The sequence below is a fragment of the Natrix helvetica genome (assembly GCF_964273705.1).
Source record: "Natrix helvetica genome assembly, chromosome: 6".
Lineage (NCBI taxonomy): Eukaryota > Metazoa > Chordata > Lepidosauria > Squamata > Natricidae > Natrix > Natrix helvetica.
This window is the reverse complement of record NC_138553.1, coordinates 73,944,501-73,970,123: the sequence shown is the minus strand read 5'-3', so window position 1 is coordinate 73,970,123 and position 25,623 is coordinate 73,944,501. Positions and strand designations below refer to the sequence as shown.

Below are 25,623 nucleotides of genomic sequence, written 5' to 3'. Positions count from 1 at the left end.
CTCCTGACAATCTCCCATTCATATTTGGGGACATAAGCAACCAAATAAGCTGGTTGCCAAAATAGTTTCAAATGGGCCATCAGTAGCTGTTTTTATTACTGGTCCAAGTAGCTGGAGTATAAATATCCAATGTTGTTCCCGGATGTCTTACCTGGCTTTCTAATTCCGACACCTCCAAATTCAGCTTGTTTAAGTGTTTGTTTACAAAAGTGATCAAGGACTGAAAAACAGGGGAAAATACAGTGATTAGAGAAACAATTATCCGATCAATAATCAATTTTTTTAAAAATAACAGTCTTAACTATTTACCGTGTTTCCCAGAAAATAAGACCCAACTGGAATATAAGCCCTAGCGTGATCCCCCCCTTAGGATGCTCATAATATAAGCCCTAACTTAAAAATAAGCCCCAGTTAAGATTGTCAGCCATACAGACACGCATCTTAGTGGCGTATTTCCCCGAAAATAAGCCCTAAGCAGAAAATAAGCCCTAGTGCATGTTTTGGAGCACAAATTAATCTTAGACCCGGTCTTATTTTTGGGGAAACACGGGTAGGATTCAAAATAACATTCAAGCCTTCCATTCATTGTACAGGACCGGCACAGCAGTTCTTGGTTTTATTAGAAGGAGCAGAAAAATATCTGCAACAGAATGATGCATATAGAAAAAGAGTAAGGCTCAGATCATGACCCCATAATGCTGTTTGCATCACTCTGTCCCTCCCCCATTGGTTAACCCTTGTAAGGTTGTACAAAATTTATAATATTTGGAATTTAGGGGAACAGAAACAAGTTTCACACAGCTTCTCAAGAAGTCTAATAATATTCCACATGCTTATTCCCATGAACAGGTACAGCTCTGAGCACGAGGTTGTCCTAAAGCTAAGCTCAACCCTGGATAATGCTACTCTATTTAAAATGGCAACCTAAAGGGACGGGGTTCTGAGTTCTTGGCGGTCATCCACAAGTAGTCCTTGACTTACAACCACAACCGAGCCCAAAATTTCTGTTGTTAAAGTGAGGCGTTTGTTAAGCGAGCTTTGCCTCATTTTACCACTTTTCTTGAGCACAGTTGTTAAGTGAATCATTGCAGTTGATAAGTTAGTAACCCGGTTGTTAAGTGAAATTGACTTTGCTTATCAGAAGGTTGCAAAGGGAGAGCATATGACCTTGGGACACAGCAACGGTCGTCGTAAGCATGAACCAGTTGCCAAGCATCTGAATTTTGATCTCATGATCATGGGGATGCATCAAAGGTTGTAATTGTGAAAAACAGTCGTAAGTCACACTTTTCAGTGCCGCTGTAACTTTGAATGGTCCCTAAACAAACTGTTGTAAATCAAGGACTACCTGTACTGCATCCCAGTAGTCTAACTATCCTGTTCTTCATTCTGTTGCATAAATTGGCCGCTACGATGCTTTTTTAGTGCATCAAGAGAATAGCAATAATAATAGTACTTAGACTTATATACCGCTTCGCAGTGCTTTTACAGCCCTCTCGAAGTGGTTCACAGAATCAGCACATTGCCTCCAACAATCTGGGTCCTCATTTTACCGACCCTGGAAGGATGGAAGGCTGAGTCAATCTTGAGCCGTTGAGATTTGAACTGCCGAACTGCAGCTAGCAGTCAGCTGAAGTAGCCTGCAGTACTTCACTCTAACCACTGCGCTGCCTCAGCTCTAGGTGAGCTGATGCTCTGGAACCAAGCATCCTACAGCAAACAAAGTAATGGAGGCTCATTAAACACAATTTTTACCTTTTTTACCACACTTAGTTTATCTGGGGCATGGTCAAAGAGTGTATCAAAGGCATCTCGCTCTGGTTTAAAAGTGAAAAAGAAAGCTTTGTTTAAAAAAAGTGACAATTCCATGGGAAGAATTATACATAGTGACTTTTATACGTAGCACAACATAAAATGGAAAACATGACTAGACATAGTACATTTATCTAAAAGGAAGAGGGTTTTAAATTTAAGATGATATTGTTTTCTAAACTAATAAATAAACCTAAATATAAGATAAACACCTTAATGCCACCTTGCTTCCCAACCAAATCCCATGCATTTTTCCTCCTTATAAACATGTACATCCATCTGTAAGACTGTACTTCTATATGTGTATTATGTGTACAGGCAGTGATGGGATTCAGCCGGTTCGCACCTATTCGGGAGAACCGGTTGTTAACTTTCTAAGCAGTTTGGAGAACCAGTTGTTGGAAAAAAATCTCATTTTATTTTTTTTCCACTTTACAGGGCTAATCCTGTAAGGAAGGCAGGAAGGAAACATTCTGGTGTTGTTTCTAGCCTAATCTTTATTGCTCTGCTTACAGAAACTGCTTCTCCGTTAACCTTCATTACATTGTAACAGCCCATCAATGTGAGTGATGTTGAGTTGGCCATGCCCACCCAGTCACATGACCACCGAGTCCCGTCTACCCAGCTGGTCATTAGAGCAGAGAACCGGTTGTTAAATTATTTGAATCCCACCACTGTGTATAGAGATATGAGCCACAAGCCCACAAAACAGCCGACTTCAGGAAAATAAGTATCTACTTGAATTAACAACTACTGGTTAAATTGAATTGCTTGTAAAATGTAACATCCCATTTATCAAATTAACTCATTTTGCAACTGCAAATAGTAGTCATTCTCTTGCATACACAAACCATTTTCATACATAAAAGCACACAACTACACAGATATATACACACCCATTCTCCAGGAACCCTTATCTTCCAATTGGGTCAATACAGCATTCTAGGTTTGTCAGGATTAGACCAGCAGGAGAACCCAGTTTTAATCCAATGTTTCTCAACCTTGGCAACTTTTAAGATACGTGGAGTTCAGCTCACAGAATTCCCCAGCCAGCATGCTGATTAAGAAGCCCAGAAATTAAAGAAAATGGAAGGATGCAACAGAAAAGTCTTTGTCCCCAGCTTGAAAAACTGGACCGAGCAAAACTACAGCCAACTTACACACAGCATGCTTAACATTTTATGATGATAAATATCTCATATCGTTAATCATAATAAACTTGAAGAGTTTAATTTCAGTTCTTTGGCATCTTGCTCTCAAAAGATACTTTCATTTTCCAAATTAAAATCATTTACTTACCAAACCTTCCCATCATCATTCTGGAAACAAGAAGTTTAAAAAAAGATACGTTAATGGCTTCCTAAATGTTCATAGTTCTTAAGGAATCATGCAAAGAGATTGTTTTTCAGCATTTGACGTTTCTAGCCCGCAGAGAGCTTTTCAGGCCACGAAAGAATTGCTATCCACATTTCTCTGATTTGTTCCAGAAAATTCTAGAACAAATTTTAGCTCCCCCCCCCTTCCAAACCTCTCTCGCCACAGCTCTTTCTGGAACTCCTCAGGGTCACCTGAGTGATGAATAGTGCGGGAGTAGGAATGGATTTCCAAAGAAAAATGGCAGATTATAGGAACTAGGAGGACCCACTCAGGTGACTCTGAGGACACAGATAAAGCACAAGTGGGTTCGCCCGAGTAAGTAGTAACTCGACTGGACACGTTCCCGAACCCGTTCTATGCTCAGTGCCGCCATCTTGCGCAGAACAATCTTCATGGAAACATGTAATTTTTTTCCCCTCTTCTAATGTGCTCAAGTGCAGACCTTTCAAGGTGCTAATGAGCTTGCGCGAGGAGTGCGAGTCTGGTGTGCATGCGAGTGAAGCCAACGCGTGCACGCAGAAAATTTTGCACGCCGAACTGGTAGTAATGCCGGCAGGAATCCACCCCTGAGGTAAACCTCCAAGTGCTTCAATGACTCTCTAAAAGGATGCAGATGACCAAGCTGTCTGCAAGGAATATAAATCCTTCCATTCCCCACTATCCTCTCAGAGCTGAAGAAGCTTCCTGGGTGAGAAGGGAAACGTCTTCAAAGAAAAAAAATAAGAAAGTCCAGTTGCCACCTGAAAAAGCACTTTTGGGGAGTTTCTTATCTGATTCCCGAGAATAGTTCTACGTGCCAATCAAAATGAAGTAACATGGAAAGCTCAACTTTGTGCACACAGTAGTAAAAACACAGCACTTACTCAGTTGTAGTAGTGATCTCCTCGGTCACATGGGCTGTGTGGAGTAACCCTTCTCGCTTCTGGAAGAAAATCAAAGTCAGGACTAGTGAAATGCCGAAAGAAGTAAACTGAAGAAGTGCATAGGAAGGACACCTTACAAGAAAGTGATTGTGTTGTTTTTTGCTAACTAGAGGAGCAGAATTAGAAAAGAGACAGTTTTCCTCAGGGGTGGCGTAGCTACCGACATTATTGCCGGTTCTGCGCACACACAAAAATGGCGCACTTACACCTAAAAAGGTCTGTGCATGCGCAGAATGTTAGAAAGCTGGCCAAAAATGACATTTCGGCAATGGAGATTGTTCTGTGCATGCGCAGCACCAAAAAAAAGATGGCGCCACCAACTATAGAACCGGTTCGGGTGCTTGGGCAGCCGAGTTACTACCTACTTGTCCGAACTGGTCTGAACCGGTAGGAACCCACCTCTGGTTCTCCTTTATCTCAAACCTAAATGATTTATAGGGGTGTTAAACATCTCACCCACATCTGGACCAGCTTTAAATAAGAAACAAACTTCCAAAGCAGAAAGAGGCCTAGCAGACCTCCCTGAAGCCTTCTGGGATCAAAAAATGGGCTGTGGGGGGAGGGGGAAAATCTCCCCCCCCCCGCACATGCCTGTTACCCCCACCCCCACCCCCATGCATGCGCACGTGTCTCCCACATGCGCAGCAGAGACGCAAAACTACTGGCATCTTCTATATTTAAAAAAAAATATCAAAACAAATCTATTTGAAGTAACGGTTTATTATTTTATTTTCGTGTAGTACCACGTAGTTTAATTACACATGCATGAATAGCTTAAAATCTTTCTTGGATACCTTACCTTTACCACAACCACTTGCACAGAAACATGTTCGGGGAGCCGAATAGTAGCCCGGAAATGCATGGCCAAAGCCACCAGCAGGTGGAGGATGGGCACCAAGTTCTTGCTATGGATCACTGAAGAAGGAAAGACAAAATCATCATGGGAAGATTTAAACAGGCTGGACAATATTTAGGTGGGAGGGGACCTACTTAATTCCACTCTGGGAAAAGTTTGATTATCTATATCTGTCTGTCTATCATTATCTACCTATCTACGTATCCATCCATCCATCCATCCATCCATCCATCCATCCTCATCATCTTTGTTGAAAGACCCCATAATCTCTTGCAGGGTGAAGTCTGGACAACTGAATGGAGCTAGCAGAGTGTTTACTGGCCGGATGCCCTTCCTGTCGCCAATGTGGAGTTTTGTTCAACAGATATTGTCACTGCGTTAATTGGTTTGCCAACTTGTGCTTATATTCTGAGTTATACGGCAGACTGAACTATTTCTTATCTGACAATGATTAATGTGCATGTCACATAATACGTCACACATTCCTTCCTTTACTTCTTTTTCTGATCTTCCGTTTGCCTGCCAAGAAGGTGGCAGGCACATAGCTCTTGCCAAAATGTAGTTAATTGAGTTAGCAAGTTTTGTATCTTTATTTTCTTTTATATTAAAGTGTTTTTATTAGATCTTGCTTCGGGTTTTATTTTTGCTTGTCTTCAGATGTATGCTACAAGGAATGCCAAGATCTTCGCCTCGTTAATTCAAGGGTGGAACCCCTCCCCTTGACAGATATATTCTCATTGTGCCTAAAGAGAAATATCTGTCTCTACCTAGGATCGAACTCATAGGCTCCTGACTGTGAGGCAAGAGTTCTGCCTCTAAGCCACCGCATCACTCCATGCATCCATCCATCCATGCATCCATCCATGCATCTCTCTATCTCTCTATATCATCTATCTATCTATCTATCTATCTATCCATCTATCTATCTATCTATCATCTTTCAATAAAAAGAATAAAAACTAACAAGACCTAAGAATAAAGAAAAAAAGAAAGGAAAAACAAATAAAGAAAGAACAAGCTAAAATGGCAGAAAAAATAGTAAAGAAATGAATTCCAATTTCCTTGTACAAGTTACAAGTGTAAATTAACCTATTGCCTTATGGTTATGTTACTACATTTTTTTCTAAAATATGTTTTTTCCCTAAACATCAAAAACATACATATTACTTTTTCCCCCCTGTATTGTGCAAAAAGTCAATAAGGGTTTTCCAATCAGCATGAAATTTAGATCATAAAGTTGGAAACTCTACCCTACTGACCTCTGTGGCACTGGCCTCCAGGTAAATGCCTAGCATTGAACTGGCAAGAAGTGGGTTCCAGTTGCCTATTCCAAATGCCAACTGCTTTGGGGTAGAATTGACAGCGAAGGAAACATTGCCAAGACTCAGCCAAACCACACAAGTCAGAATGCTTCCATTAAAGTTCATGGATGTTGTGAATCTTTCCCATTAATCCAAAGGTGTTTTTTTTTCCCCAAGAGGCAACTGGACTTTCTGGAGTTTTTTTTTTCTTTGAAGACGTTTCGCTTCTCATCCAAGAAGCTTCTTCAGCTTTCCCATTTAAATATGACAGGAACTCCCAGAACCAGATGGTCTGAGATCGGTGTCCTTGTATTTTTTAGAGAACTTGCTGCAGGACAAGTCAGCAATCCCTCTTCCCATTCTTTCGCCATCGCAGGTACTATTCTGAGATACAAAAAGTCAGAAGTTTCCAGTAGCTGCCAATGGCATAAAGCCAGGCTGTATCGGGTCAGAGGCATGCTAATATTTATTTTTGCTACTGTGGGCAGAAGGGGAGCTCTACAGATTAGGAAAGCCAAGTCACATGTGATGGGAACGCTCTAAACATTTGCATTTCCCCAGTTTTTTTCATCTCCACTGCTTCTTAAAAAAAAAATCTGGATGAGTTTTTAAAAACCAAAACACTAAGATCTATTCCTCATTCTCATTCAGTAAAACCCAGAAGGGCATGGGAAACATTCATAAAGAAAGCAGACAGAAGTGAATGTTTACTGGCCTAAATGGGAGTGAGCCCATTTAGGCCAGTAAACAGGTCTAAAAAAACTTTATTACAGGTAGTCTTGGACTTATGATCATAATTGAGCCTGGGAATTAGGGTCATAGGTTGTGACAGCCTTAAAGCAGGTCATCCCACAGCAATTTTATGACCTTTCCTGCAGTGATCATTAAATCATAAAGCTAATGCCAGAATCTTTAAGCTATGTTATTTGTCATGTGGTGCTTTTCCTGGAAACTGGAAGTTTCGTCTCTCCTTTTTGCCAAACAGTTCATCAATCATGGCTACAAGACTGCAAAGGCCATAAATGTGATCGAATTGCTGAGTGTCCAAAATGCAGTCACGGGTGAATGTGATTTGCAGCATGCAGAAGTTTAGGTGTATCGGGGTTTATGTCAAACTCTGAAAGAGGGCAGGTGGAATGGCACAAAGTCCCACCCCTTTCACACCTGCAGGCAAAAAGGGTGTGGCTTCTTTCATGACACTGTACTGCCACTTGGCAGATTTCGCTATTTTTTCCTCCCAAGAAACCTCTGTTTGTGACACCTGTCAGGAACCCATTAAAATATTCCTTAAGTTTGAACAGAAACCCTTTGTAGCTGACTTGATCCCAAGAAAAAACATAATTAATGTGATAGATAGGTAGGTAGGTAGGTAGGTAGGTAGGTAGGTAGGTAGGTAGGTAGATAGATAGATAGATAGATAGATGATAGATAGATGATAGATAGATGGATGATAAATAGATAGATAGATAGATAGATAGATAGATAGATAGATAGATAGATAGATAGATAGATAGATAGATAGATAGCTGTGTGCATGTGTGTATGCTCCAGCACAACTCTGGAATGCCTCGGGGAATTTCAACCAAACTTGGTACACAGATTACTTACTCTCTGGAAAAAAATACTGTGGGGGTAAGTCACCACTAACATCCCTCTGGGTATGTGTTCTGTTAAGATACAGCCTGTTGTGCCTTAAAATGGCTTCTACTGTACTGCTGTAAAATGATTTCTACTGTACAGCGCAGTGGAGTTGCCTTGGTAACGGCTTCACAATACTACACAAGTGGGCTCCTTCTACGAAGGGGGAAAATCCAACATTAGAAATGACATTTGGTCCAGACATTTTCAACACGGTGCCACTTATAACTCATTCCTTTTCCTGAATAATACAGGATTGGGGTAAATAAATACCTGCAGGCAAACGTCGAGTTATCAGCTAATTTTTTTTTAAAGAACATTTGTAGCTTTTCAGGCTAAGTTATGCTGTAAGGCACAGGTGAAATATGGAATCAAAATGTTGACTGTCCCATTTTAATCTGAGTGGTTAAAAAGAAGAACTTCTACTATCCTGTAGAACTCCCATGGGTAGGCTGCCGGGGATTTGCAAGGTTCGGGAGCACATCTAGCTAAGATTCTGTGCAATTCAGAGAACCCCCAAATTCCACTCCTGGCTGGCCACGCCCACCCTACCCCGCCCCTTCCAGGTACCCTCACACGGCCCGTAATTGCAGGACGCACATGGAGGCTCGGGAAGGGTGAAAAACGCACCTGTTTCCGTCCTTCCCAAACTTCGGATAGACCCGTTTTTCGCCCTCCCCGAGCCTCCGCATGAGTCAGAGGGCCTCTGGAGCCTGGGGAGGCAGTTTCTGCCCTCCAAAGGCCCTAGGAAAGCCTCTGGAACTCGGGGGGGGCCAAAAACTCCCCCCTAGCCATGGTGCAGGATGCCAACTAGGCCACGCCCACCCTGGCTATGCCCACTCAGCAACCAGGCAGAGAACCCCTTGCTAAAAAATTTGAAGCCCACCCCTGGAAATCCCTATTATTATTTTATTACCAGTGATGGGCAGCAGGAAACCAGGCTAAAGTATGCCAAATAAAACAACCTTATCTAATCTATATTAATTGTACAACATACTTTTCATATACGTTCCCTTAACAACTTAGAACTGAGGGGAAACTTCCTGACAGTTAGAACAATTAATCAGTGGAACAGAAGTTGCCTCCAGAAGTTGTGAATGCCCCAACACTGGAAGTCTTTAAGAAGATGTTGGATAGCCATTTGTCTGAAGTGGTGTAAGGGTTACCTGCCTAAGCAGGGGGTTGGACTAGAAGACCTCCAAGGTCCCTTCCCACTCTGTTATTCTATTCTGCTCTGCTCCTCTCTGCTCTGCTCTGCTCCTCTGCTCCATTGTAACACCAAATGAAATAAAGGTAAGAGATGGATCCCCATATTTAAATCTTGAAACACTGAGATATTGCCAGCAATAGAGCTTCGGTGTTTCCACTCTTGCTCCTTGGGGTATCTTTTACTACCGGAGAGTGGGAAACAATCAATTTGATGATACACAGCTGTACATTTCCACCCCAAACCACCCCAACGAGGCCGTCGAAATGTTGTCCCGGTGTTTGGAAGCCGTGCGGGTCTGGATGGGGGACAACAGACTTAAACTCAACCCTTCCAAGACTGAGTGGCTGTGGCTACCGGCGCCCCGATTTAACCAGTTGACGCCATCACTGGCCATAGGGGGCGAATTATTGCCCCCCGTGGAACGGGCGCGCAATCTGGGCGTCCTCCTTGATGCCCGGCTGTCGATGGATGACCATCTGACAGCCATGGCGAGGGGGGCGTTCCACCAGGTTCGCCTGGTGCGTCAATTGCGCCCCCTATTGGATCGGGACGCCCTACGCACAGTCACTCATGCGCTGCTGACGTCTCGCCTGGACTACTGCAATGCTCTCTACATGGGGCTCCCCTTGAGATGCACCCGAAGACTGCAGCTAGTTCAGAATGCGGCCGCGCGGGTTATCATGGGAGGATCAAGATACTCCCACATAACACCATTCCTGCGCGAGCTGCACTGGCTGCCTGTGGTTTTTCGGGTGCGTTTCAAGGTGTTGGTTACTATCTTCAAAGCGCTCCATGGCATGGGACCTAGTTACCTGCGGGACCGCATCTCACCTCATACATCCCTACGACCTATCCGCTCTCACAGGGAGGGACTCCTCCAGGTGCCATCCGCCAAGCAGTGCCAGCGGGTGACGCCTAGGAGTAGAGCCTTCTCTGTGATGGGCCCAACCCTCTGGAATGACCTCCCTCCCGATATTAGAATTACCAATGACCTCCGCTCCTTCCGACAGAAGCTCAAGACTCACCTGTTCCGACTAGCTGGCTTAGCTGATTGACAGTTCCATCTTCCACCTCCTGGCAAACATTTTTATTGGGGAATTTTTAAGGGAATTTTAATATTTGTATTTTAACTAAGAATTGTACAGTATATTTTTTACCTCCTCCATCTACGTCCACGTCTATGTCTATGTCTATGTCTATGTTCATGTCTATGTATTTGTATATGGTTTTAACATGACTGTACACCGCCCCGAGTCCTGCCTAGGAAAGGGTGCGGTCTAGAAATAAAAGTTGTTGTTGTTGTTGTTGTTGTTGTTGTTGTTGTTGTTGTTGTTGTTGTTATTATTATTATTATTATTATTATTATTATTATTATTATTATTAATTACTAAAGCAGAATAGCTTTCTTTTTCAAAGCCTGATGCTTACGGTCCACACTCCACTTGATCGTCCAGCCATGAGGTCGAAGTAAATCGTAGACAGCTTCCAATACAGTCTGCAGTTTCTGTTTCTGTCCGATTTCAGACTGTGTCACTTCAGCCACATTTAATTTACGACCAGCAAGTTTTTCTAGATTGGAAACACAGATAAGCAGAAGCAAGGTTTTACAAATAAGGCAGGGGTCTTTGCAACAACTTTGGCCCTACCCGCAGACCTCAGTTACGACAGTGATGAAAAAGCAACTTTACAGACAATCCTCACATTCTAATGCTCCAACACTGAAAGTTTTTAAGAAGAGATTCAGTGGGGGGATTCAATGTTTTTTACTACTGGTTCTGTGGGCGTGGCTTGGTGGGCATGGTGTCGCTTGGTGGGCGTGGCAAGGGGAGGATACTATAAAATCTCCATTCCCACACCACTCCAGGAGAAGGATACTGCAAAATCCCCATTTCCTCCCGATCAGCTGGGACTCGGGAGGCAGAGAATAGATGGGGGCGGGGCCAGTCAGAGGTGGTTTTTGCCGGTTCTCCGAACTACTCAAAATTTCCGCTACCGGTTCTCCAGAACTGGTCAGAACCTGCTGAATGCCATCTCTTATGCAGATGTATTAAACTTGTTGGCTTCCTGTTCTGAGCCATATAGCACCACATGTCATCACCAGTTTTACGACTGCCAAAGGCCATTTCATAGAGGAACAGACACTATATTGCCAAAAGTATTCGCTCACCTGCCTTTACTCACATATGAACTGACTGTCAGTGACATCCCATTCCTAATCCATAGGGTTCAATATGACGTCGGTCCACCCTTGGCAGCTATAACAGCTTCAGCTCTTCTGGGAAGGCTGTCCACAAGGTTCAGGAGTGTGTTGATGGGAATTTTTGACCCTTCTTCCAGAAGCGCATTTGTGAGGTCACACACTGATGTGGGATGAGTTTACGTGGCCTACCATTTCGTGGCTGAGTTGCTGTCGTTCCCAAACACTTCCACGTTCTTATAATACAGCTGACAGTGGACTGTGGAATATTTAGGAGCGAGGAAATGTCACGACTGGATTTGTTGCACAGGTGGCATCCTATCACAGTTCCACACTGGAATTCACTGAGCTCCTGAGAGCGACCCATTCTTTCACAAAGGTTTGCAAAAACAGTCTGGATGCCTAGGTACTTGTTTTATACACCTGTGGCCATGGAAGTGATTGGAACACCTGATTCTGATTATTTGGATGGGTGAGCGAATACTTTTGGCAGTATAGTATAATTAAGTCAAAATTTAAGTCTGTTTCCCTAATCCAGACCACCCACCATTTTCACACATAACACCTCACCTAGCAATTTCTGTAGCACCTGCCCATCATAGACGTCTTCTTCAAGCTGTTTGACGATTATCCTTTCTTCAACCAGGACATCGTTTATCCAGTCGATCAACACCTGGATGATGGTGAAAGAGGACAAAAAAATATTCAAGTCGTCTAAAGAATACTGTGAGGAAAGTGACTGAATACACACAGTCCTCAACTTACAACAGTTCATACTCGTACTTACGACCATTGCTGCATCCCAAGGTCGTGTGCTCTCCCTTTGCAACCTTCTGATAAGCAAACTCAACGGGGAGACCAATTCACTTAACAACCGGGTTACTAACGTATCAGCTGCGCTGATTCACTTAACAACTGTGGCAAGAAAGGTCGTAAAATGGGGCAAAGCTCACTTAACAAATGTCTCACTTAACAACAGAGATTTGGGACTCAGTAGTGGTTGTTAAGTCGAGGATTACCTGTACTGCTTTTAATAACCACAAATATTTTTAGAAATTTGATGTGTTTATATATTATTTTGTATCTGTAACCTTTTACTTTTTAACTGTCTTATAAAGTCGGACAAACTAATCTAAACTGATAAATGACGTAATACTGAAATGAACAAATGTATAGTACTAACTAAACAACCTATGTGTGATCCATATTGATATAAATCCTTCATTTTTATTTTTGCAAATAATAAAAAAAAAATTTAAAAAGTTTTCTGTACCTTAAGAATGGTAACAATGGGGAAAATCTATAAAATTTATGCAAAGTGACAACAGTAGAAAATGGCTAAAATGTTCTACACATGGTACACAAATTCATTAATAATAATGTCTAAAGAGAAAATCATGCAGTAACTGTTGGAAATGTCATAAACAGAAGAAATATTTTTATCGTATGTGGTAGAGATATAAATCCCCACCCACCACCAAAGTACTGGAAAGTTATATATATTACAATGAAAAAAAAATAGAATTTATATTTGAAATGAAACCGCATTTTTATTAGGTATAATCTAAGAAAAAAACATCCTCAACCACTGTAAGATAATGAGATATCTCCTCGTATGCTTCATGTTCCCCTCTCCCTTCTCTGCATCTTTTGATTTACTACTGTCATTATTTTTCTTTATGATTTTAATGTGTCCTAGTTTTAATGTTTGTAAACCACCCGGAGTCAACTTTGGACAAGATGGGAGGTACATAAATTTGATGGATGGATGAATGGATAAATAGCAATAGCACTTAGACTTATATACTGCTTCACAGTGCTTTACAGCCCTCTCTAAGCAGTTTATAGAGTCAGCATATTGCCCCCCCCAAATAGTCTGGGTCCTCATTTTACCCACATCAGAAGGATGGAAGGCTGAGAATGAATGAATGAATGAATGAATGAATGAATGAATAAATAAATAAATAAATAAATAGAGAGAGAGAGAGAGAGAAAGAAAGAAATAATACATACATACATACTTACATACATACATACATACATACATACATACATACACTATTTGAGTCATGCTTCTGCAGAAAAGGAATTCTATCAAGAAATATAGAGAGCAATACAAATAAGATGATAAGACAACCTTTATTGTCATTTTTTACTGCGAGTGTACTGGCCCACTGGCCATTAAAAAAGAAATTCTGTTTCCTGCTCTCAAAAGAATATATATATCTACCCACACCCATACATAACACACATATACACATGCTATGTACTGTACATACACAAAAACACACGTGTGGATGGATGGGTGGATGGATGGATTGAGAGAGAGAGAGACAGAGAGAGACAGAGGGAGAGAGGCAGAGACAGAGAGAGGGGGAGAGAGGTAGACAGAGAGAGGGGGGAGAGACAGGGAGAGAGAGAGGCAGAGAGGGAGACAGAGAGAGAGAGAGGCAGAGAGGCAGACAGAGAGAGGCAGACAGAGAGACAGAGGGATAGACACAGAGAGAGGGGGGGCAGAGAGAGACAGAGACAGAGAGAGACAGAGAGAGAGATGCAGAGACGCAGACAGAGAGAGATAGAGACAGAGAGAGGCAGAGAGAGAGAGTTAGAAATAGAGACAGAGATAGAGATGATAGAGATAAAGAGATAGAGAGAGATAGAGATATTTAGATATATACCGGTAGATACATAGATATGAATAAAAGCAAGGTTGATGCTATATGGAACAAAACTGTGACTTGACTCTCGATACTCTGCCTCAGATACCACTGAGGTCCCTCCCAGATGGTAACAAGGAAAACAGATCATGAAGAAGTTGGGTAGCATCCCCCACAATCCTGCGGACAGAATGCCGACGCTCTTAAGTAGGGGAGCCCAGGTGTCATGTGCTTGTCAAAACCCTGCAAGGCAGTGAGTGCAGCTTCACAACCGAAGTCCTGCCTCTTTGTACAAAAAAAGGTGGGGTTTCAATTAGGATTTCACATCCACCATCTTGCTGATTTTGATCATCTCCTGTGGAGCACCGCGGTTGTTAAATCTTCAATCCATTTTCCTGGACTGCTTAGCAAAAAGCATTGTTATCAACCGTGGAAGAGGGCTATCATTTTTAAGGCACTTTTCATCCACCTTTCTACTTGATAGATTATTATTTCCTTTATTATTTCCTCAGTCAGCATTCTGTATGCATAATATTTTCTTGCTGGGCTGCCTTCCAGCCAAGACAGATTTCCTTTGCAATACACAAACCTACAATTTGCTCTGTAAATCAACCGAGAGGAAAATACTCACATTTCCAATTTTGGCACAATAAACACAATAAAGATAATGTGGTAGGTAAGGTAAGGTAAAAGTAATGATAAGGTAAAGGTTCTCCTCGCACATATGTGCTAGTTGTTCCCGCCTCTAGGGGGCGATGCTCATCTCCATTTCAAAGCAGAAGAGCCAGCGCTGTCCGAAGACGTCTCCGTAGTCATGTGGCCGGCATGATTAAACCCCGAAGGTGCACAGAACTGTTACTTCCCACCAAAGGTGGTCCCTATTTTTCCACATTTTTTACATGCTTTCAAACTGCTAGGTTGGCAGAAGCTGGGACAAGTAACGGGAGCTCACTCCGTTATGCGACACTAGGGATTTGAACCGCCGAACTGCCGACCTTTTTGATCGACAAGCTAAGCGTCTTAGCCACTGAGCCACCGCGTCCCTTTTTCTTCTACCACAATTCAATTTCCTAAACCTCTCCATAGAGAAATAAAGTGAATCTCTGTCACATCTCATCTCTTCCCAAAATTAAGAGAAGGGTAGAGAAATAATAAGGGGGGCTTTCCTGAAAATACTAATACGTCAAATCAAGATAATATTTTTAGCTTAAGTTTTTGATTCAAGGATTTCTTTCCTCTGGGGTTTTAAGTCCTGCTGTCCACTCTTTTGAGGCACGCTCATGGATTTTCTTTCTTTCTATTTAATGCAACCTACTAAGATCCTTCTTGGATAAAAATGTGGATAAGAAATGGATTTACCGTCTAAAATATATTATCTTGTAGTGGCTTCTCCTGTAACGCTTTCCCCAAATGTATTTTCCAGGGAGGCCTAGCAGTCATTTTTCCTTGCTACCCCAAATGCAACATCAAAGCACTTTCATCTTAAGGTAAATGGCATCAAAGGAAGGCAAAACCTCTGCATTGATGTCTTCCTCACCTTGATAAGTTCTTTAAACTTGGCATCCTCCTTTGAAGTGGGGTCTATCATGGTACGTTCTTCATTTTCCTCTGGCAATTTCAAAAAGAAGCCCCTCGTTAAAGCCAGCGTGGCACAAACACATAGTTTCAGAAATTGCTATTCAAAGACATCAGCTGCCGTCTGATTTATAAATGGCAAAAACTAGTCATTTCATAAACCGGAAAAGGACGTCCAATTACCCACCCCCCCAAATAAGACCCAACCAGAAAATAAGCCCTAGCATGATTTTTGGGGATGCTCGTAATATAAGCCCTACCCCCAAAATAAGCCCCAGTTAAGATCATCAGCCAGATGGACGCAATCAGTACCGTATTTTCCCCCAAATGTCCTAACCAGAAAATAAGCCCTAATGCATCTTTTGAAGCAAAAAATAATATAAGACCTACTCTTATTTTCAGGGAAATACAATACAATACAATAGCAGAGTTGGAAGGGACCTTGGAGGTCTTCTAGTCCAAACCCCTGCCTAGGCAGGAAACCCTATACCGTTCCAGACAAAGGGCTATCCAACATCTTCTTAAAGACTTCCAGTGTTGGGGCATTCACAACTTCTGGAGGCAAGCTGTTCCACTGATTAATTGTTCTAACTGTCAGGAAGTTTCTCCTCAGTTCTAAGTTGCTTCTCTCCTTGATTAGTTTCCACCCATTGCTTCTTGTTCTACCCTCAGGTGCCTTGGAGAATAGTTTGACTCCCTCTTCTTTGTGGCAACCCCTGAGATATTGGAAGGCTGCTATTGAAACACGAATCTAAATTGTGTGTGGCTGGTCTAGAGAAAAGAAGGACTAAGAGGGGGACATGATACCAGTATTCTAGTATTTGAAGGGCTGCCACAAAGAAGAGGGGGTCAATTTGTTTTCCAAAGCACCAGAGGGCAGGACAAGAAACAATGGATGGAAACTAACCCAGGAGAGAAGCAACTTGGAATTAAGGAGAAACTTCCTAACAATGAAGACAATTAACCAGTGGAACAGAAGTTGCCTTCGGAAGTTGTGGGTGCTTCATCACTGCCGGTTTTTACGAAGAGACTGGATAACCACCTGTCTGAAATGGTATAGGGCTGTGATGGGGAACCCATGGCATGCATGTTACAGGTGGCACACAGGGTCCTCTCTGCAGGCAGGCCAGCCGTTGCCCCAGCCCAGCTCCACCATGCATGCGGGCACACCTCCCACCAGTCAGCTGGTCTTCAGGTCACTTCTGCACATGTGTGGGGGCGGGGGGAGGATGCGCATGCGCGAGGCATGCACAGGGGGCGCTCACATTGCATGCGCCGCCCCTGCACCCTGTTTTGGCTTCCAGGTTGGTGCAGGAGGCCTTCCAGACCCAAAATAGGGCATATGTATGGGGGGCAGGGGAGCAGGGAGGGCTCATGCGTACATGCATGGGGGGGTCATGTGTGCATGGGGGGGTCATGGGTTGTGCATGCATTGCATTTTGGGTGTGGGCGCGTGCACTTGCTGTTCGCAATGCGACAACAAAAAGATTAGCCATCACTGGTATAGGGTCTCCTACTTGAGCAGGGGGTTGGACTAGAAGACCTCTAAAGTGCCTTCCAGCTCTATTCTGATTGATTAAAAAGGCATTGCACAAATGTTGGGGCTCATAGCACGAACAAGGCACTGTTGGTGAACTGGGCTTTCAGAGCATGTGATATGTAACGCTGGGTTGCTTAATAGAAGACGTGACACTTGCAACCCACCAAAACGGGAGTTTTCCAAAGGCAACAGAGGGAGGAAGCAAGGAGAGAATTAAAAAAAAGCCCATCCTCTTCCTCTTCTAGCCAGACTTTCACGTTAAGACAGTAGCCTGAATTTTTACCCAGGATTAAATATTGGATTAGACACATATCTGTTGTAGTCCAGCAGGATCTGGTTGAGCTGATGCTGGACTCAGATAGTGAGGGATCATTTGAGTCTGCCCTGGATGATGTGGAAGACCCTGTGCAGGTTGCAGATTTAGAGCAGGGACCAGAGGGGCTGGTTGGCCACCAGAAGGCGCCTGAGGCATGGAGCAGTGGGGAAGATCAAAGATAGTCAGTCCCTGATGCGAGAGTAAGACGGGCTAAGAAACGAAAGCAGCAGCTTCGTAGGCAGGCTCACAGATGATAATTAGCACAGGTGGTTGTAGATTGGCCCCTCCCAAGAGAGCTTATAAGTGAGGCGTTGGGAGGGGACATTTGCAGGAAACAACCGTTCGAAATTAGCAGTGAAGAAAGCTGATGTCTTAGAGCCGTGTCTGAATATCTGGTTTGTTTTTCGTGTATTCTGATTTATCTGGGCCATCGGCCAAAAGGTTTGTCATCTGCAATTAAACAGTGACAACCAGCCAAGCCTGTGTTTTGGCTTGTTCACAGGCGTGGAGAGGGGGGGTCAGAACACATATCAGGGTATGGCATAGAAGGTACTTAATCTAAATCCAAAGAAAACGGTAGAAAAGAATTTCAACCTTGGTTAGCCCTAATTTAGATTATTTTTGCTCCAAATCTGAGTAAGGTCACCAATAAAAAAATAATTTTGGATTGCATGTGTGAGGGGAAAGCATATACAAAGACACCACTTCTTATATTAATAAATTGTTGATTTTAATTCAGAAATCTCATGTTGATTAACACAATTTGAGCTACAGATAGGATCCTATCATCGGTCCTTTCCAATTAGCATGCAGAGAAAACAAAACTCTTTTGCCCACATCCTAGGTGTATGATGTTTCATTCATACATACCTAGTAATGTATCTTCTGGATGAAGATCAGTTGTAGCAGGGGACATTGGTGCATTGATAGCATTTTTTCCTTCTTCTTGCAAATCAGACACTGAAAGAATGGAGAGGTGCAAATATTTGTTAATTGTATATAGCTTAAAATTAGATTTATTTCTAAAAGGCAAAGGTTCCCCTCGCACATATGTGCTAGTCGTTCTCGACTCTAGGGGGCAGTGCTAATCTCTGTTTCAAAGTCGAAGAGCCAGCGCTGTCCGAAGACAATTCCATGATCATGTGGCCAGCATGACTAAACACCAAAGGCGCATGGAACGCTGTTACCTTCCCACCAAAGGTGGTTCTTATTTTTCCACTTGCATTTTTACGTGCTTTCGAACTACTAGGTTGGCAGAAGCTGGGACAAGTAACGGGAGTTCACTCCATTACGCAGACTAGGGATTTGAACCGCTGAACTGCCAACCTTTCTGATCAACAAGCCCAGCGTCTTAGCTACTGAGCCACTGTGTCCCTTAGATTTATTTATACTTGGAGACAAATGTTTCATACATTGTATTTCTCTTTGCTTGGATTGACTATCCTGACTGAAGTTATGCTAAACAGCTCCAATTTTTAGGCTTACTGTTTATTACAGTCCATAATTATTCCACGGTCTGCAAATTTTGAAGATTTTGTTCCCTGTTTTTATTTTACCTCTTTTCATTCTTTCTCAAGTGACTGTAGCTAATTCAGATAATATATTGGAGAGGTAAATCAAACATATATTATTGAGTTCTCAGCTGGTGGAAGGACTTGGGCATTTCCAGAATAGAATTCTTTATTGGCCAAGTGTGATTGGATACACAAGGAATTTGTCTCCAGGGCATAAGCTTTCAGGGTATATATAAACAAGTGATAAATCATGATCATAATAATAAAATACAATAATTATAAATCATAAGGTACAACACTCAGTGTTACTCGTAGGATACTAAATAAGCATACTACTTTCAAGTCACATAAAATTCTTAGTATCTTTATAACCTTGAAAGGAGAACATAATTCAAACTGCAAACTAAGCATGTTAAGTGGGCAGCATATGAAGGGGGTGTATTAAGCAATCTGCTTTAGTCCTCCCAATTATTAAAACAATATTTCTTTTAATGCCATGTATCTTCCTCTGTTCTTACTGAAACACAATGGAAGAACAAGCCATGTCTTAAATTTTGCTACTCAATCAATTGAAAGAGCAAAAGACTAGTACAGCATAAGCTTCTCCAGTGTTGAATGATTGAGAATCGTGATGAGTAAAAACAGAAGCAGCCATACTATATATACCCGTGATGGTGAACATATGGCACATGTGCCCAAAATGGCATGCAGAGCCATGTCGCCTGGCATGCGTGGCCTTGCCTGTTCCTCTTCCAGGTTTCTGACGCACATGCGTGTGACGATGAACTGGCTTTTGCCCGTGCGGCAGGTCCCGGAAACCGGAAGAACAGGTCTTCCGGTTTCTGGGGGGGCACATGTGAATCAGCCAGCTGATCATCACGCGTGCAAGCGGGCCTGAAACAGGAAGACCAGCTGGCGGGTGCGCATCCCAGAAACCGGAAGTTCATTTCCCAGCGTGTGCATGCCCCCTGGGCAGCTCCTCTTCCAGATTGCGGCCCTGACAAACGCTCCCTTTTCGGCACTCGGGGTCGAAAACGTTCACCATCACTGTCATATGCCAAAGAAAAGCCTCCCAGAAATTAGAACCCAACGATTATTAAACAGACGGTTTTCTAACAATTCTTCAAAACGTGAGCCAGTTTCGAACTGGAGCTGGATACGATGCATTTCTGGATTCTTCAAGACATCAGCCTTACTCAGACTTAAAACAAATGCCAGATTAAATTTAAAAAAAAAACAGAGGCCTTGAATAAAATGAACCTTTTTGCCATTTGCTAAAGCAACAACTATTGTGTTCTAGAGAATAAAACTGCACTAAAGGAGGCCAACTCCCGAAAACTGAAAACACCAGAACAAAGATGGCCTGTTCTCCTCCATTCGGCTTGGATCCTTTTGACTCCACCGCTAAGACCTCCCGGTCTTTTCTTCAGAAAGAGTCGCTTCCCTGCATTAAATGATGTTACTTTGGCTATGCCCACTGGCCGGATGCTGCATCAGAGATATCCAATGGTGGAGGGGAAGCTGAAAAAGGCAGCATTTTGGCCGCAGTGCATATAAAAAAGAGGTGATGCTTCAATCACACAGTAGCCGATAATCCGGCGTTGCCTGCGTATTTATTTATAGGGGGAAAATGTCCAGATGAAACGTAATTTCTGGTGTTGGATTTTCCCCCTTACCAGAACCTGTGGAGTACTGTGAAGCCTCTAAGAGCAACTTCTCCCTGAGTCCTGATTTTGGCGACAATTAAATTAGTTAAAAATGTTTCCCTGCGTAATTATTAATGTTGGATTTCTCCTCTTACCGGAGGGAGCCCCCTTGTGGAGTACTGTGAAGCGGTTACCACGGCAACTCTACTGCACTGTACAGTAGAAGCCATTTTAAGGCTGTACAGTAGAAGCCATTTTAAGGCTGTACAGTAGAAGCCATTTTAAGGCACAACAGGCTGTATCTTAACAGAACACATACCCCGAGAGGTAGTAGGGCTGTCTTATCCCCACAATATTTTTTTCCAGAGAGTAAATCATCTGTGTACCAAGTTTGATTGAAATTGCTCAAGGCATTCCAGAGTTACGCTGGAACATACATACGCGCGCGCACACACACACACACACACAAACAGCCATTTTTTTATAGAGAGAAGATCTCTATATATACATATATATACATACATACATACATACATACACGTACACACACACACACACACACACACACACACACACACACATATATATATATATATGCTGGTTGTGTTGTAATGAATACAAATATATATATATATATATACATATTGTTTTTGTAGATTTTCACGTGTGTAGGTATGCTGGTCTTGTTGTATTCGGGTATTTTCCCATGTAAGATTTAATCTTACACGGGAAAAGACCCGAATACAACAAGACCAGCATATATATATATATAAGATGATATATATATCACCTTAACCCAAGTGACCCTGGTTTTCTCTCCCAATTTTACTATAGTACTTACCAGAGATTTCCTTTCCAACCAATTACGTAGGCTTAATTTGTTATGTAGACACCTTCTCCAAACAAGCACCCTTCAGATAATTTAGGCTAGTGATTCCCAATCTTGACAAATTTAAGAGATGTGGACTTCAACTCCCAGAATCCCTTGGGCTGAGGGATTCTGGGAATTGAAGTCCACACAACGTAAAAGTTGCCCAAGTTGAGAAATACTGACTTAGGCTGTAATATCACACCCTGCATAGCCACTATCCACATGAGATGGGGATAATGGGAACTGTGATCCAAGTCTTTTGAATGACCAGATACATTACAAAAAAACCACCTCGTTTGCTATTAATGGTTCTCACGGGTAAAAACAAAAAGGGATCACATTCTCTGCCCCAAATCACACAGTTCCAGCTACAACTTAAAAACAGCTAACCATAATCCACATTGCTGTAACAGAGCACCATTACATCCCTTCAAATGATGGTCAACATCTCCGATCGTGACCCGTTTTCAGCCGATTGTTGAGAAGGTGAAAATCCTTTTCAGCTTTTCCCTCCTAACTCAATCTCGGCGTGATTTAAACAGCAGTGCCCACACCCAGTATTTCCCAATGCAATCTCCGTGCTCAGAATCTGAATCAAGAATGTGGAACTAAAAATAAATCACAACACAAAGCTATCCTCTTCTTGTTACTGTCCTAGAGCGAGCTGGGGGAGAGGAGGAGGCAGAGAAATGCAAGTGTGCTTCCTCCCCACACAACACATTTGCACATTTGCCCAGCATGGAAAAGACATGCTTTATGCTACCAGAAAAAGCCCCAGGTGTCTGCAAGATCTCCCTCATGCAGCTAACCCACACAGAAGCAGGCATTCACTCATATTTTTTTCCTACCTCCTGTTTTCCTGCATTTTTTACAAAGCAGAGGTGCCATGCTAGCACCCTGCAGTGTTTAAGGTTGCCTCCTCCCGAATGGCAGAGCTGACGGTCCAAAGGGCGCGAGGAGTGTGACAGAAACTGACTGGCCAACTTGGATGGACTTGGTCACAAGTGATTCCAGAAGCAATGGCAACTCCCAGCAGAGGCGAAGGGTGTAAAAGAAGATACCCTGGCAAGAATGAGTGAAATTCAAGAAGAAGGGATGCTTTACACAGAAGCTAAATAGCTGCCATTCTCTCTGAGTGAGAACAGGGCTTCTAGCTACCTATCTGTAGAGGAGATTAACCAGGGGTGAAATGCAAATTGTTTTACTACTGGTTCTGTGGGCGTGGCTTGGTGGGTGTGGTGTGGCTTGGTGGGCGTGGCAAGGGAAGGATACTGCAAAATCTCCATTCCCACCTCACTCTGGGGCCAGCCAGAGGTGGCATTTCTCGGTTCTCCAAACTACTCAAAATTTCCACTATCGGTTCTCCGAACTACTCAAAATGTCCACTATCGGTTCTCCGAACTACTCAAAATGTCCACTATTGGTTCTCCAAACTACTCAAAATTTCCACTATCAGTTCTCCGAACTACTCAAAATGTCCACTATCGGTTCTCCGAACTACTCAAAATTTCCACTATCGGTTCTCCGAACTACTCAGAATGTCCACTATCGGTTCTCCGAACTACTCAAAATGTCCACTATTGGTTCTCCAAACTACTCAAAATTTCCACTATCAGTTCTCCGAACTACTCAAAATGTCCACTATCGGTTCTCCGAACTACTCAAAATTTCCACTATCGGTTCTCCGAACTACTCAAAATTTCCGCTACCGGTTTTCCAGAACCTGCTGGATTTCACCCCCGAGATTAGCCCACTGCTCATCAAATACCCACAACAGTTGAAGGAAGCCTGCAGGGCACCAGATCCATCAGAACACGATAACCCAGGGAATCAGGAGGATATGCTGCAGTTGGGGTTGCACCTAGCAAGACAGTTGGGCACTTCTACAAAACTGGCGTTTCTTGGGCTCACAAACTAAGCCCAAGATCACAAGAGGGTTACAAGACTGACAGCGCATGGCACATATAGTGGAGTTCCATTGGCAACTCATGGTGAGCATAGCACCATCTTCATCCATTAATTTCTAGGGATTATGTATCAGGTTTCCTACTGGTAGATTTTGGTCCTTTTAACCATGTCAAAAATCTTGTTAAATCCTGTTAATCCTCTTAAGGCTATTTTTCTTCATCACATGAAGTGCTGATATCATTTTATAATGCCTTGGTAAGGCCACACTTGGAATAATGCATCCCATTTTGATCGCCACAATGTAAAAAAAATGTGGGGACTCTAGAAAGAGTGCAGAGAAGAGCAACAAAGATGATTAGAGGACTGGAGGATAAACATGAAGAACGGTTGCAGGAACTGGGTATGTCTAGTTTAATGAAAAGAAGGATTAGGGGAGACATGATAACAGTATTCCAATATCTCAGGGGTTGCCACAAAGAAGACTGAGTCAAAGTATTCTCCAAAGCACCTGAGAGTAGAACAAGAAGCAATGAGTGGAAACTAATCAAGGAGAGAAGCAATTTAGAACTGAGGAGAAATTTCCTGACACTTAGAGCAATTCATCAGTGGAACAACTTGCCTCCAGAAGTTGAGAATGCTCCAACACTGGAGCAACACCTCCCGCCGTATCTACAGGAAAATCTAACTGTCTTCTCCTCTCCAAAAAGTCATACACTGCAACATTATCTTATTGCAAATAAAGACAAGTTCCTTTGCAAAGCAAGCTAAAAATCTAGCCGTTAAAAGTCAATTGCGCCTGAAAATTAAGTGCAGCTGTTTTCTACATTGTCTTTACAAATGAGTTTCTATGAATGGCAATCTGGATATTCAAAAGAAGCTAGATGATAAGTACTATTTAATTTTAGCTGCAGTTATTTCTGGTCTAAGATCTGAACTTCGCAGTAGTGAAAAACAGCAGCTGCTGTGAAGCCACTACATAGAGCAGCTAATTATGGGACACAAGTGCTCTCTGAGTAAGCCAAGCTGGGATGGAAAACTTCACCAACTCAAAAAGACCTCAGTTTTACCATCCATTAGAATGCTATGCATAAACAACCCATTTTAAAAAAATACATAATGCAAACGAAGTGTTTGATTTATGGAGTCAAAGCATTGAACTTTGCTATTTCATCAGTGACGGCTCTGCAAACAGGAACAAACTTTTTTTTTACTGTCATTTTTCTGATGTATTCTCCATTTCAAGCAATTTCCCTGGAAAAAGCAAGAATTAGCTATTTAGAAATTTCAACTCATCACAAGTGGCAAGACTGCTGCCCTTACAAGCAAGAAATAAAACCAAACAATTGGCTTTGTCAGAAATGTCTCCACATCTCTTTCAGGGTAAGTAACATTGTCATTTGTGTAAATAAACATGATCAGGTAGGTAGACCAAAGCATCATAGAAAGGATCCCCCTTGATAAAAAGCATTTATGAAAGAGACCTATAACAAGAGGGTTCAGAATAGCATGTTGAGTTTTGATTTCCCTCGGACAACGAACTATAGAATAGAGTTGGAAGGGACCTTCGAGGTCTTCTAGTCCAACCCCCTGCTTAGGCAGGAAACCCTACATCACTTCAGACAAATGGGTATCCAACATCTTCTTTAAAACTTCCAGTGTTGGAGCATTCACAACTTCTGGAGGCAACTTCTGTTCCACTAATTAATTGTTCTAACTGTCAGGAAATGTCTCCTTAGTTCTAGGTTGCTTCTCTCCTTGATTGGTTTCCACCCATATCATAAAATCAAATTTCAGAAACAAAGCTTTCAAATCCATTTGGCCATCTTTTCCGTTGTAAGAAAAAAAAACCTCAAGCTCTTTATGGAAGAATGGTGGCTGGACTTAAAAACACATATTGGCTGGGAAATTCTGGGAGTTGAAACTTTTAAACATTTTGTTTTAGAATTGCCAAGCTTGAGAAATGCTTAGATTTTTTTTTTCTTCCGATCATGTCCGATTCTCAGAGACAGCCTTTGCATGGCTAAGATTAAAATTCAATCCCATCTTTACTGTGGGTTCTTGTGAAAAATAAAAAAGCACCAGATGAATCCATGTTCTAAGTACTGTAACACCCAGCCAACCTTTGCTGATCTTAAAAAGTGAAGCACTGTTGAACCACACACATTAGTTATGTGGATGGAAGGCTACTCACAAATCTAGATGGGGAATTTTTTAAAAAATGGAAATGACAAAGTGCTTCCAAATTTGGCAAGGACTATTCCAACTCTATCTTCACTGTGAAA

At 42.4% G+C, this 25,623-nt stretch overlaps 1 protein-coding gene across 4 annotated transcripts in view; it reads right to left on the bottom strand.

Annotated features, from left to right (window-relative positions):
* Positions 1-25,623, bottom strand: part of PARVB (parvin beta) — a 55,480-nt gene that overhangs the window by 7,134 nt on the left and 22,723 nt on the right. For 3 of the 4 annotated variants that reach the window (XM_081957489.1, XM_081957487.1, XM_081957490.1), the window contains exons 2-10: positions 18,273-18,362; positions 15,509-15,579; positions 11,885-11,987; positions 10,546-10,686; positions 4,912-5,027; positions 4,053-4,111; positions 3,112-3,131; positions 1,756-1,817; positions 152-220 (exon numbers count right to left, since the gene is read on the bottom strand). In XM_081957489.1, coding sequence (XP_081813615.1) covers positions 152-220; positions 1,756-1,817; positions 3,112-3,131; positions 4,053-4,111; positions 4,912-5,027; positions 10,546-10,686; positions 11,885-11,987; positions 15,509-15,579; positions 18,273-18,362 — 731 coding nt within the window. Of the gene's footprint in view, positions 1-151; positions 221-1,755; positions 1,818-3,111; positions 3,132-4,052; positions 4,112-4,911; positions 5,028-10,545; positions 10,687-11,884; positions 11,988-15,508; positions 15,580-18,272; positions 18,363-22,281; positions 22,408-25,623 lie in introns of those variants that run through there. The other variant, XM_081957488.1, reaches the window with a different exon arrangement.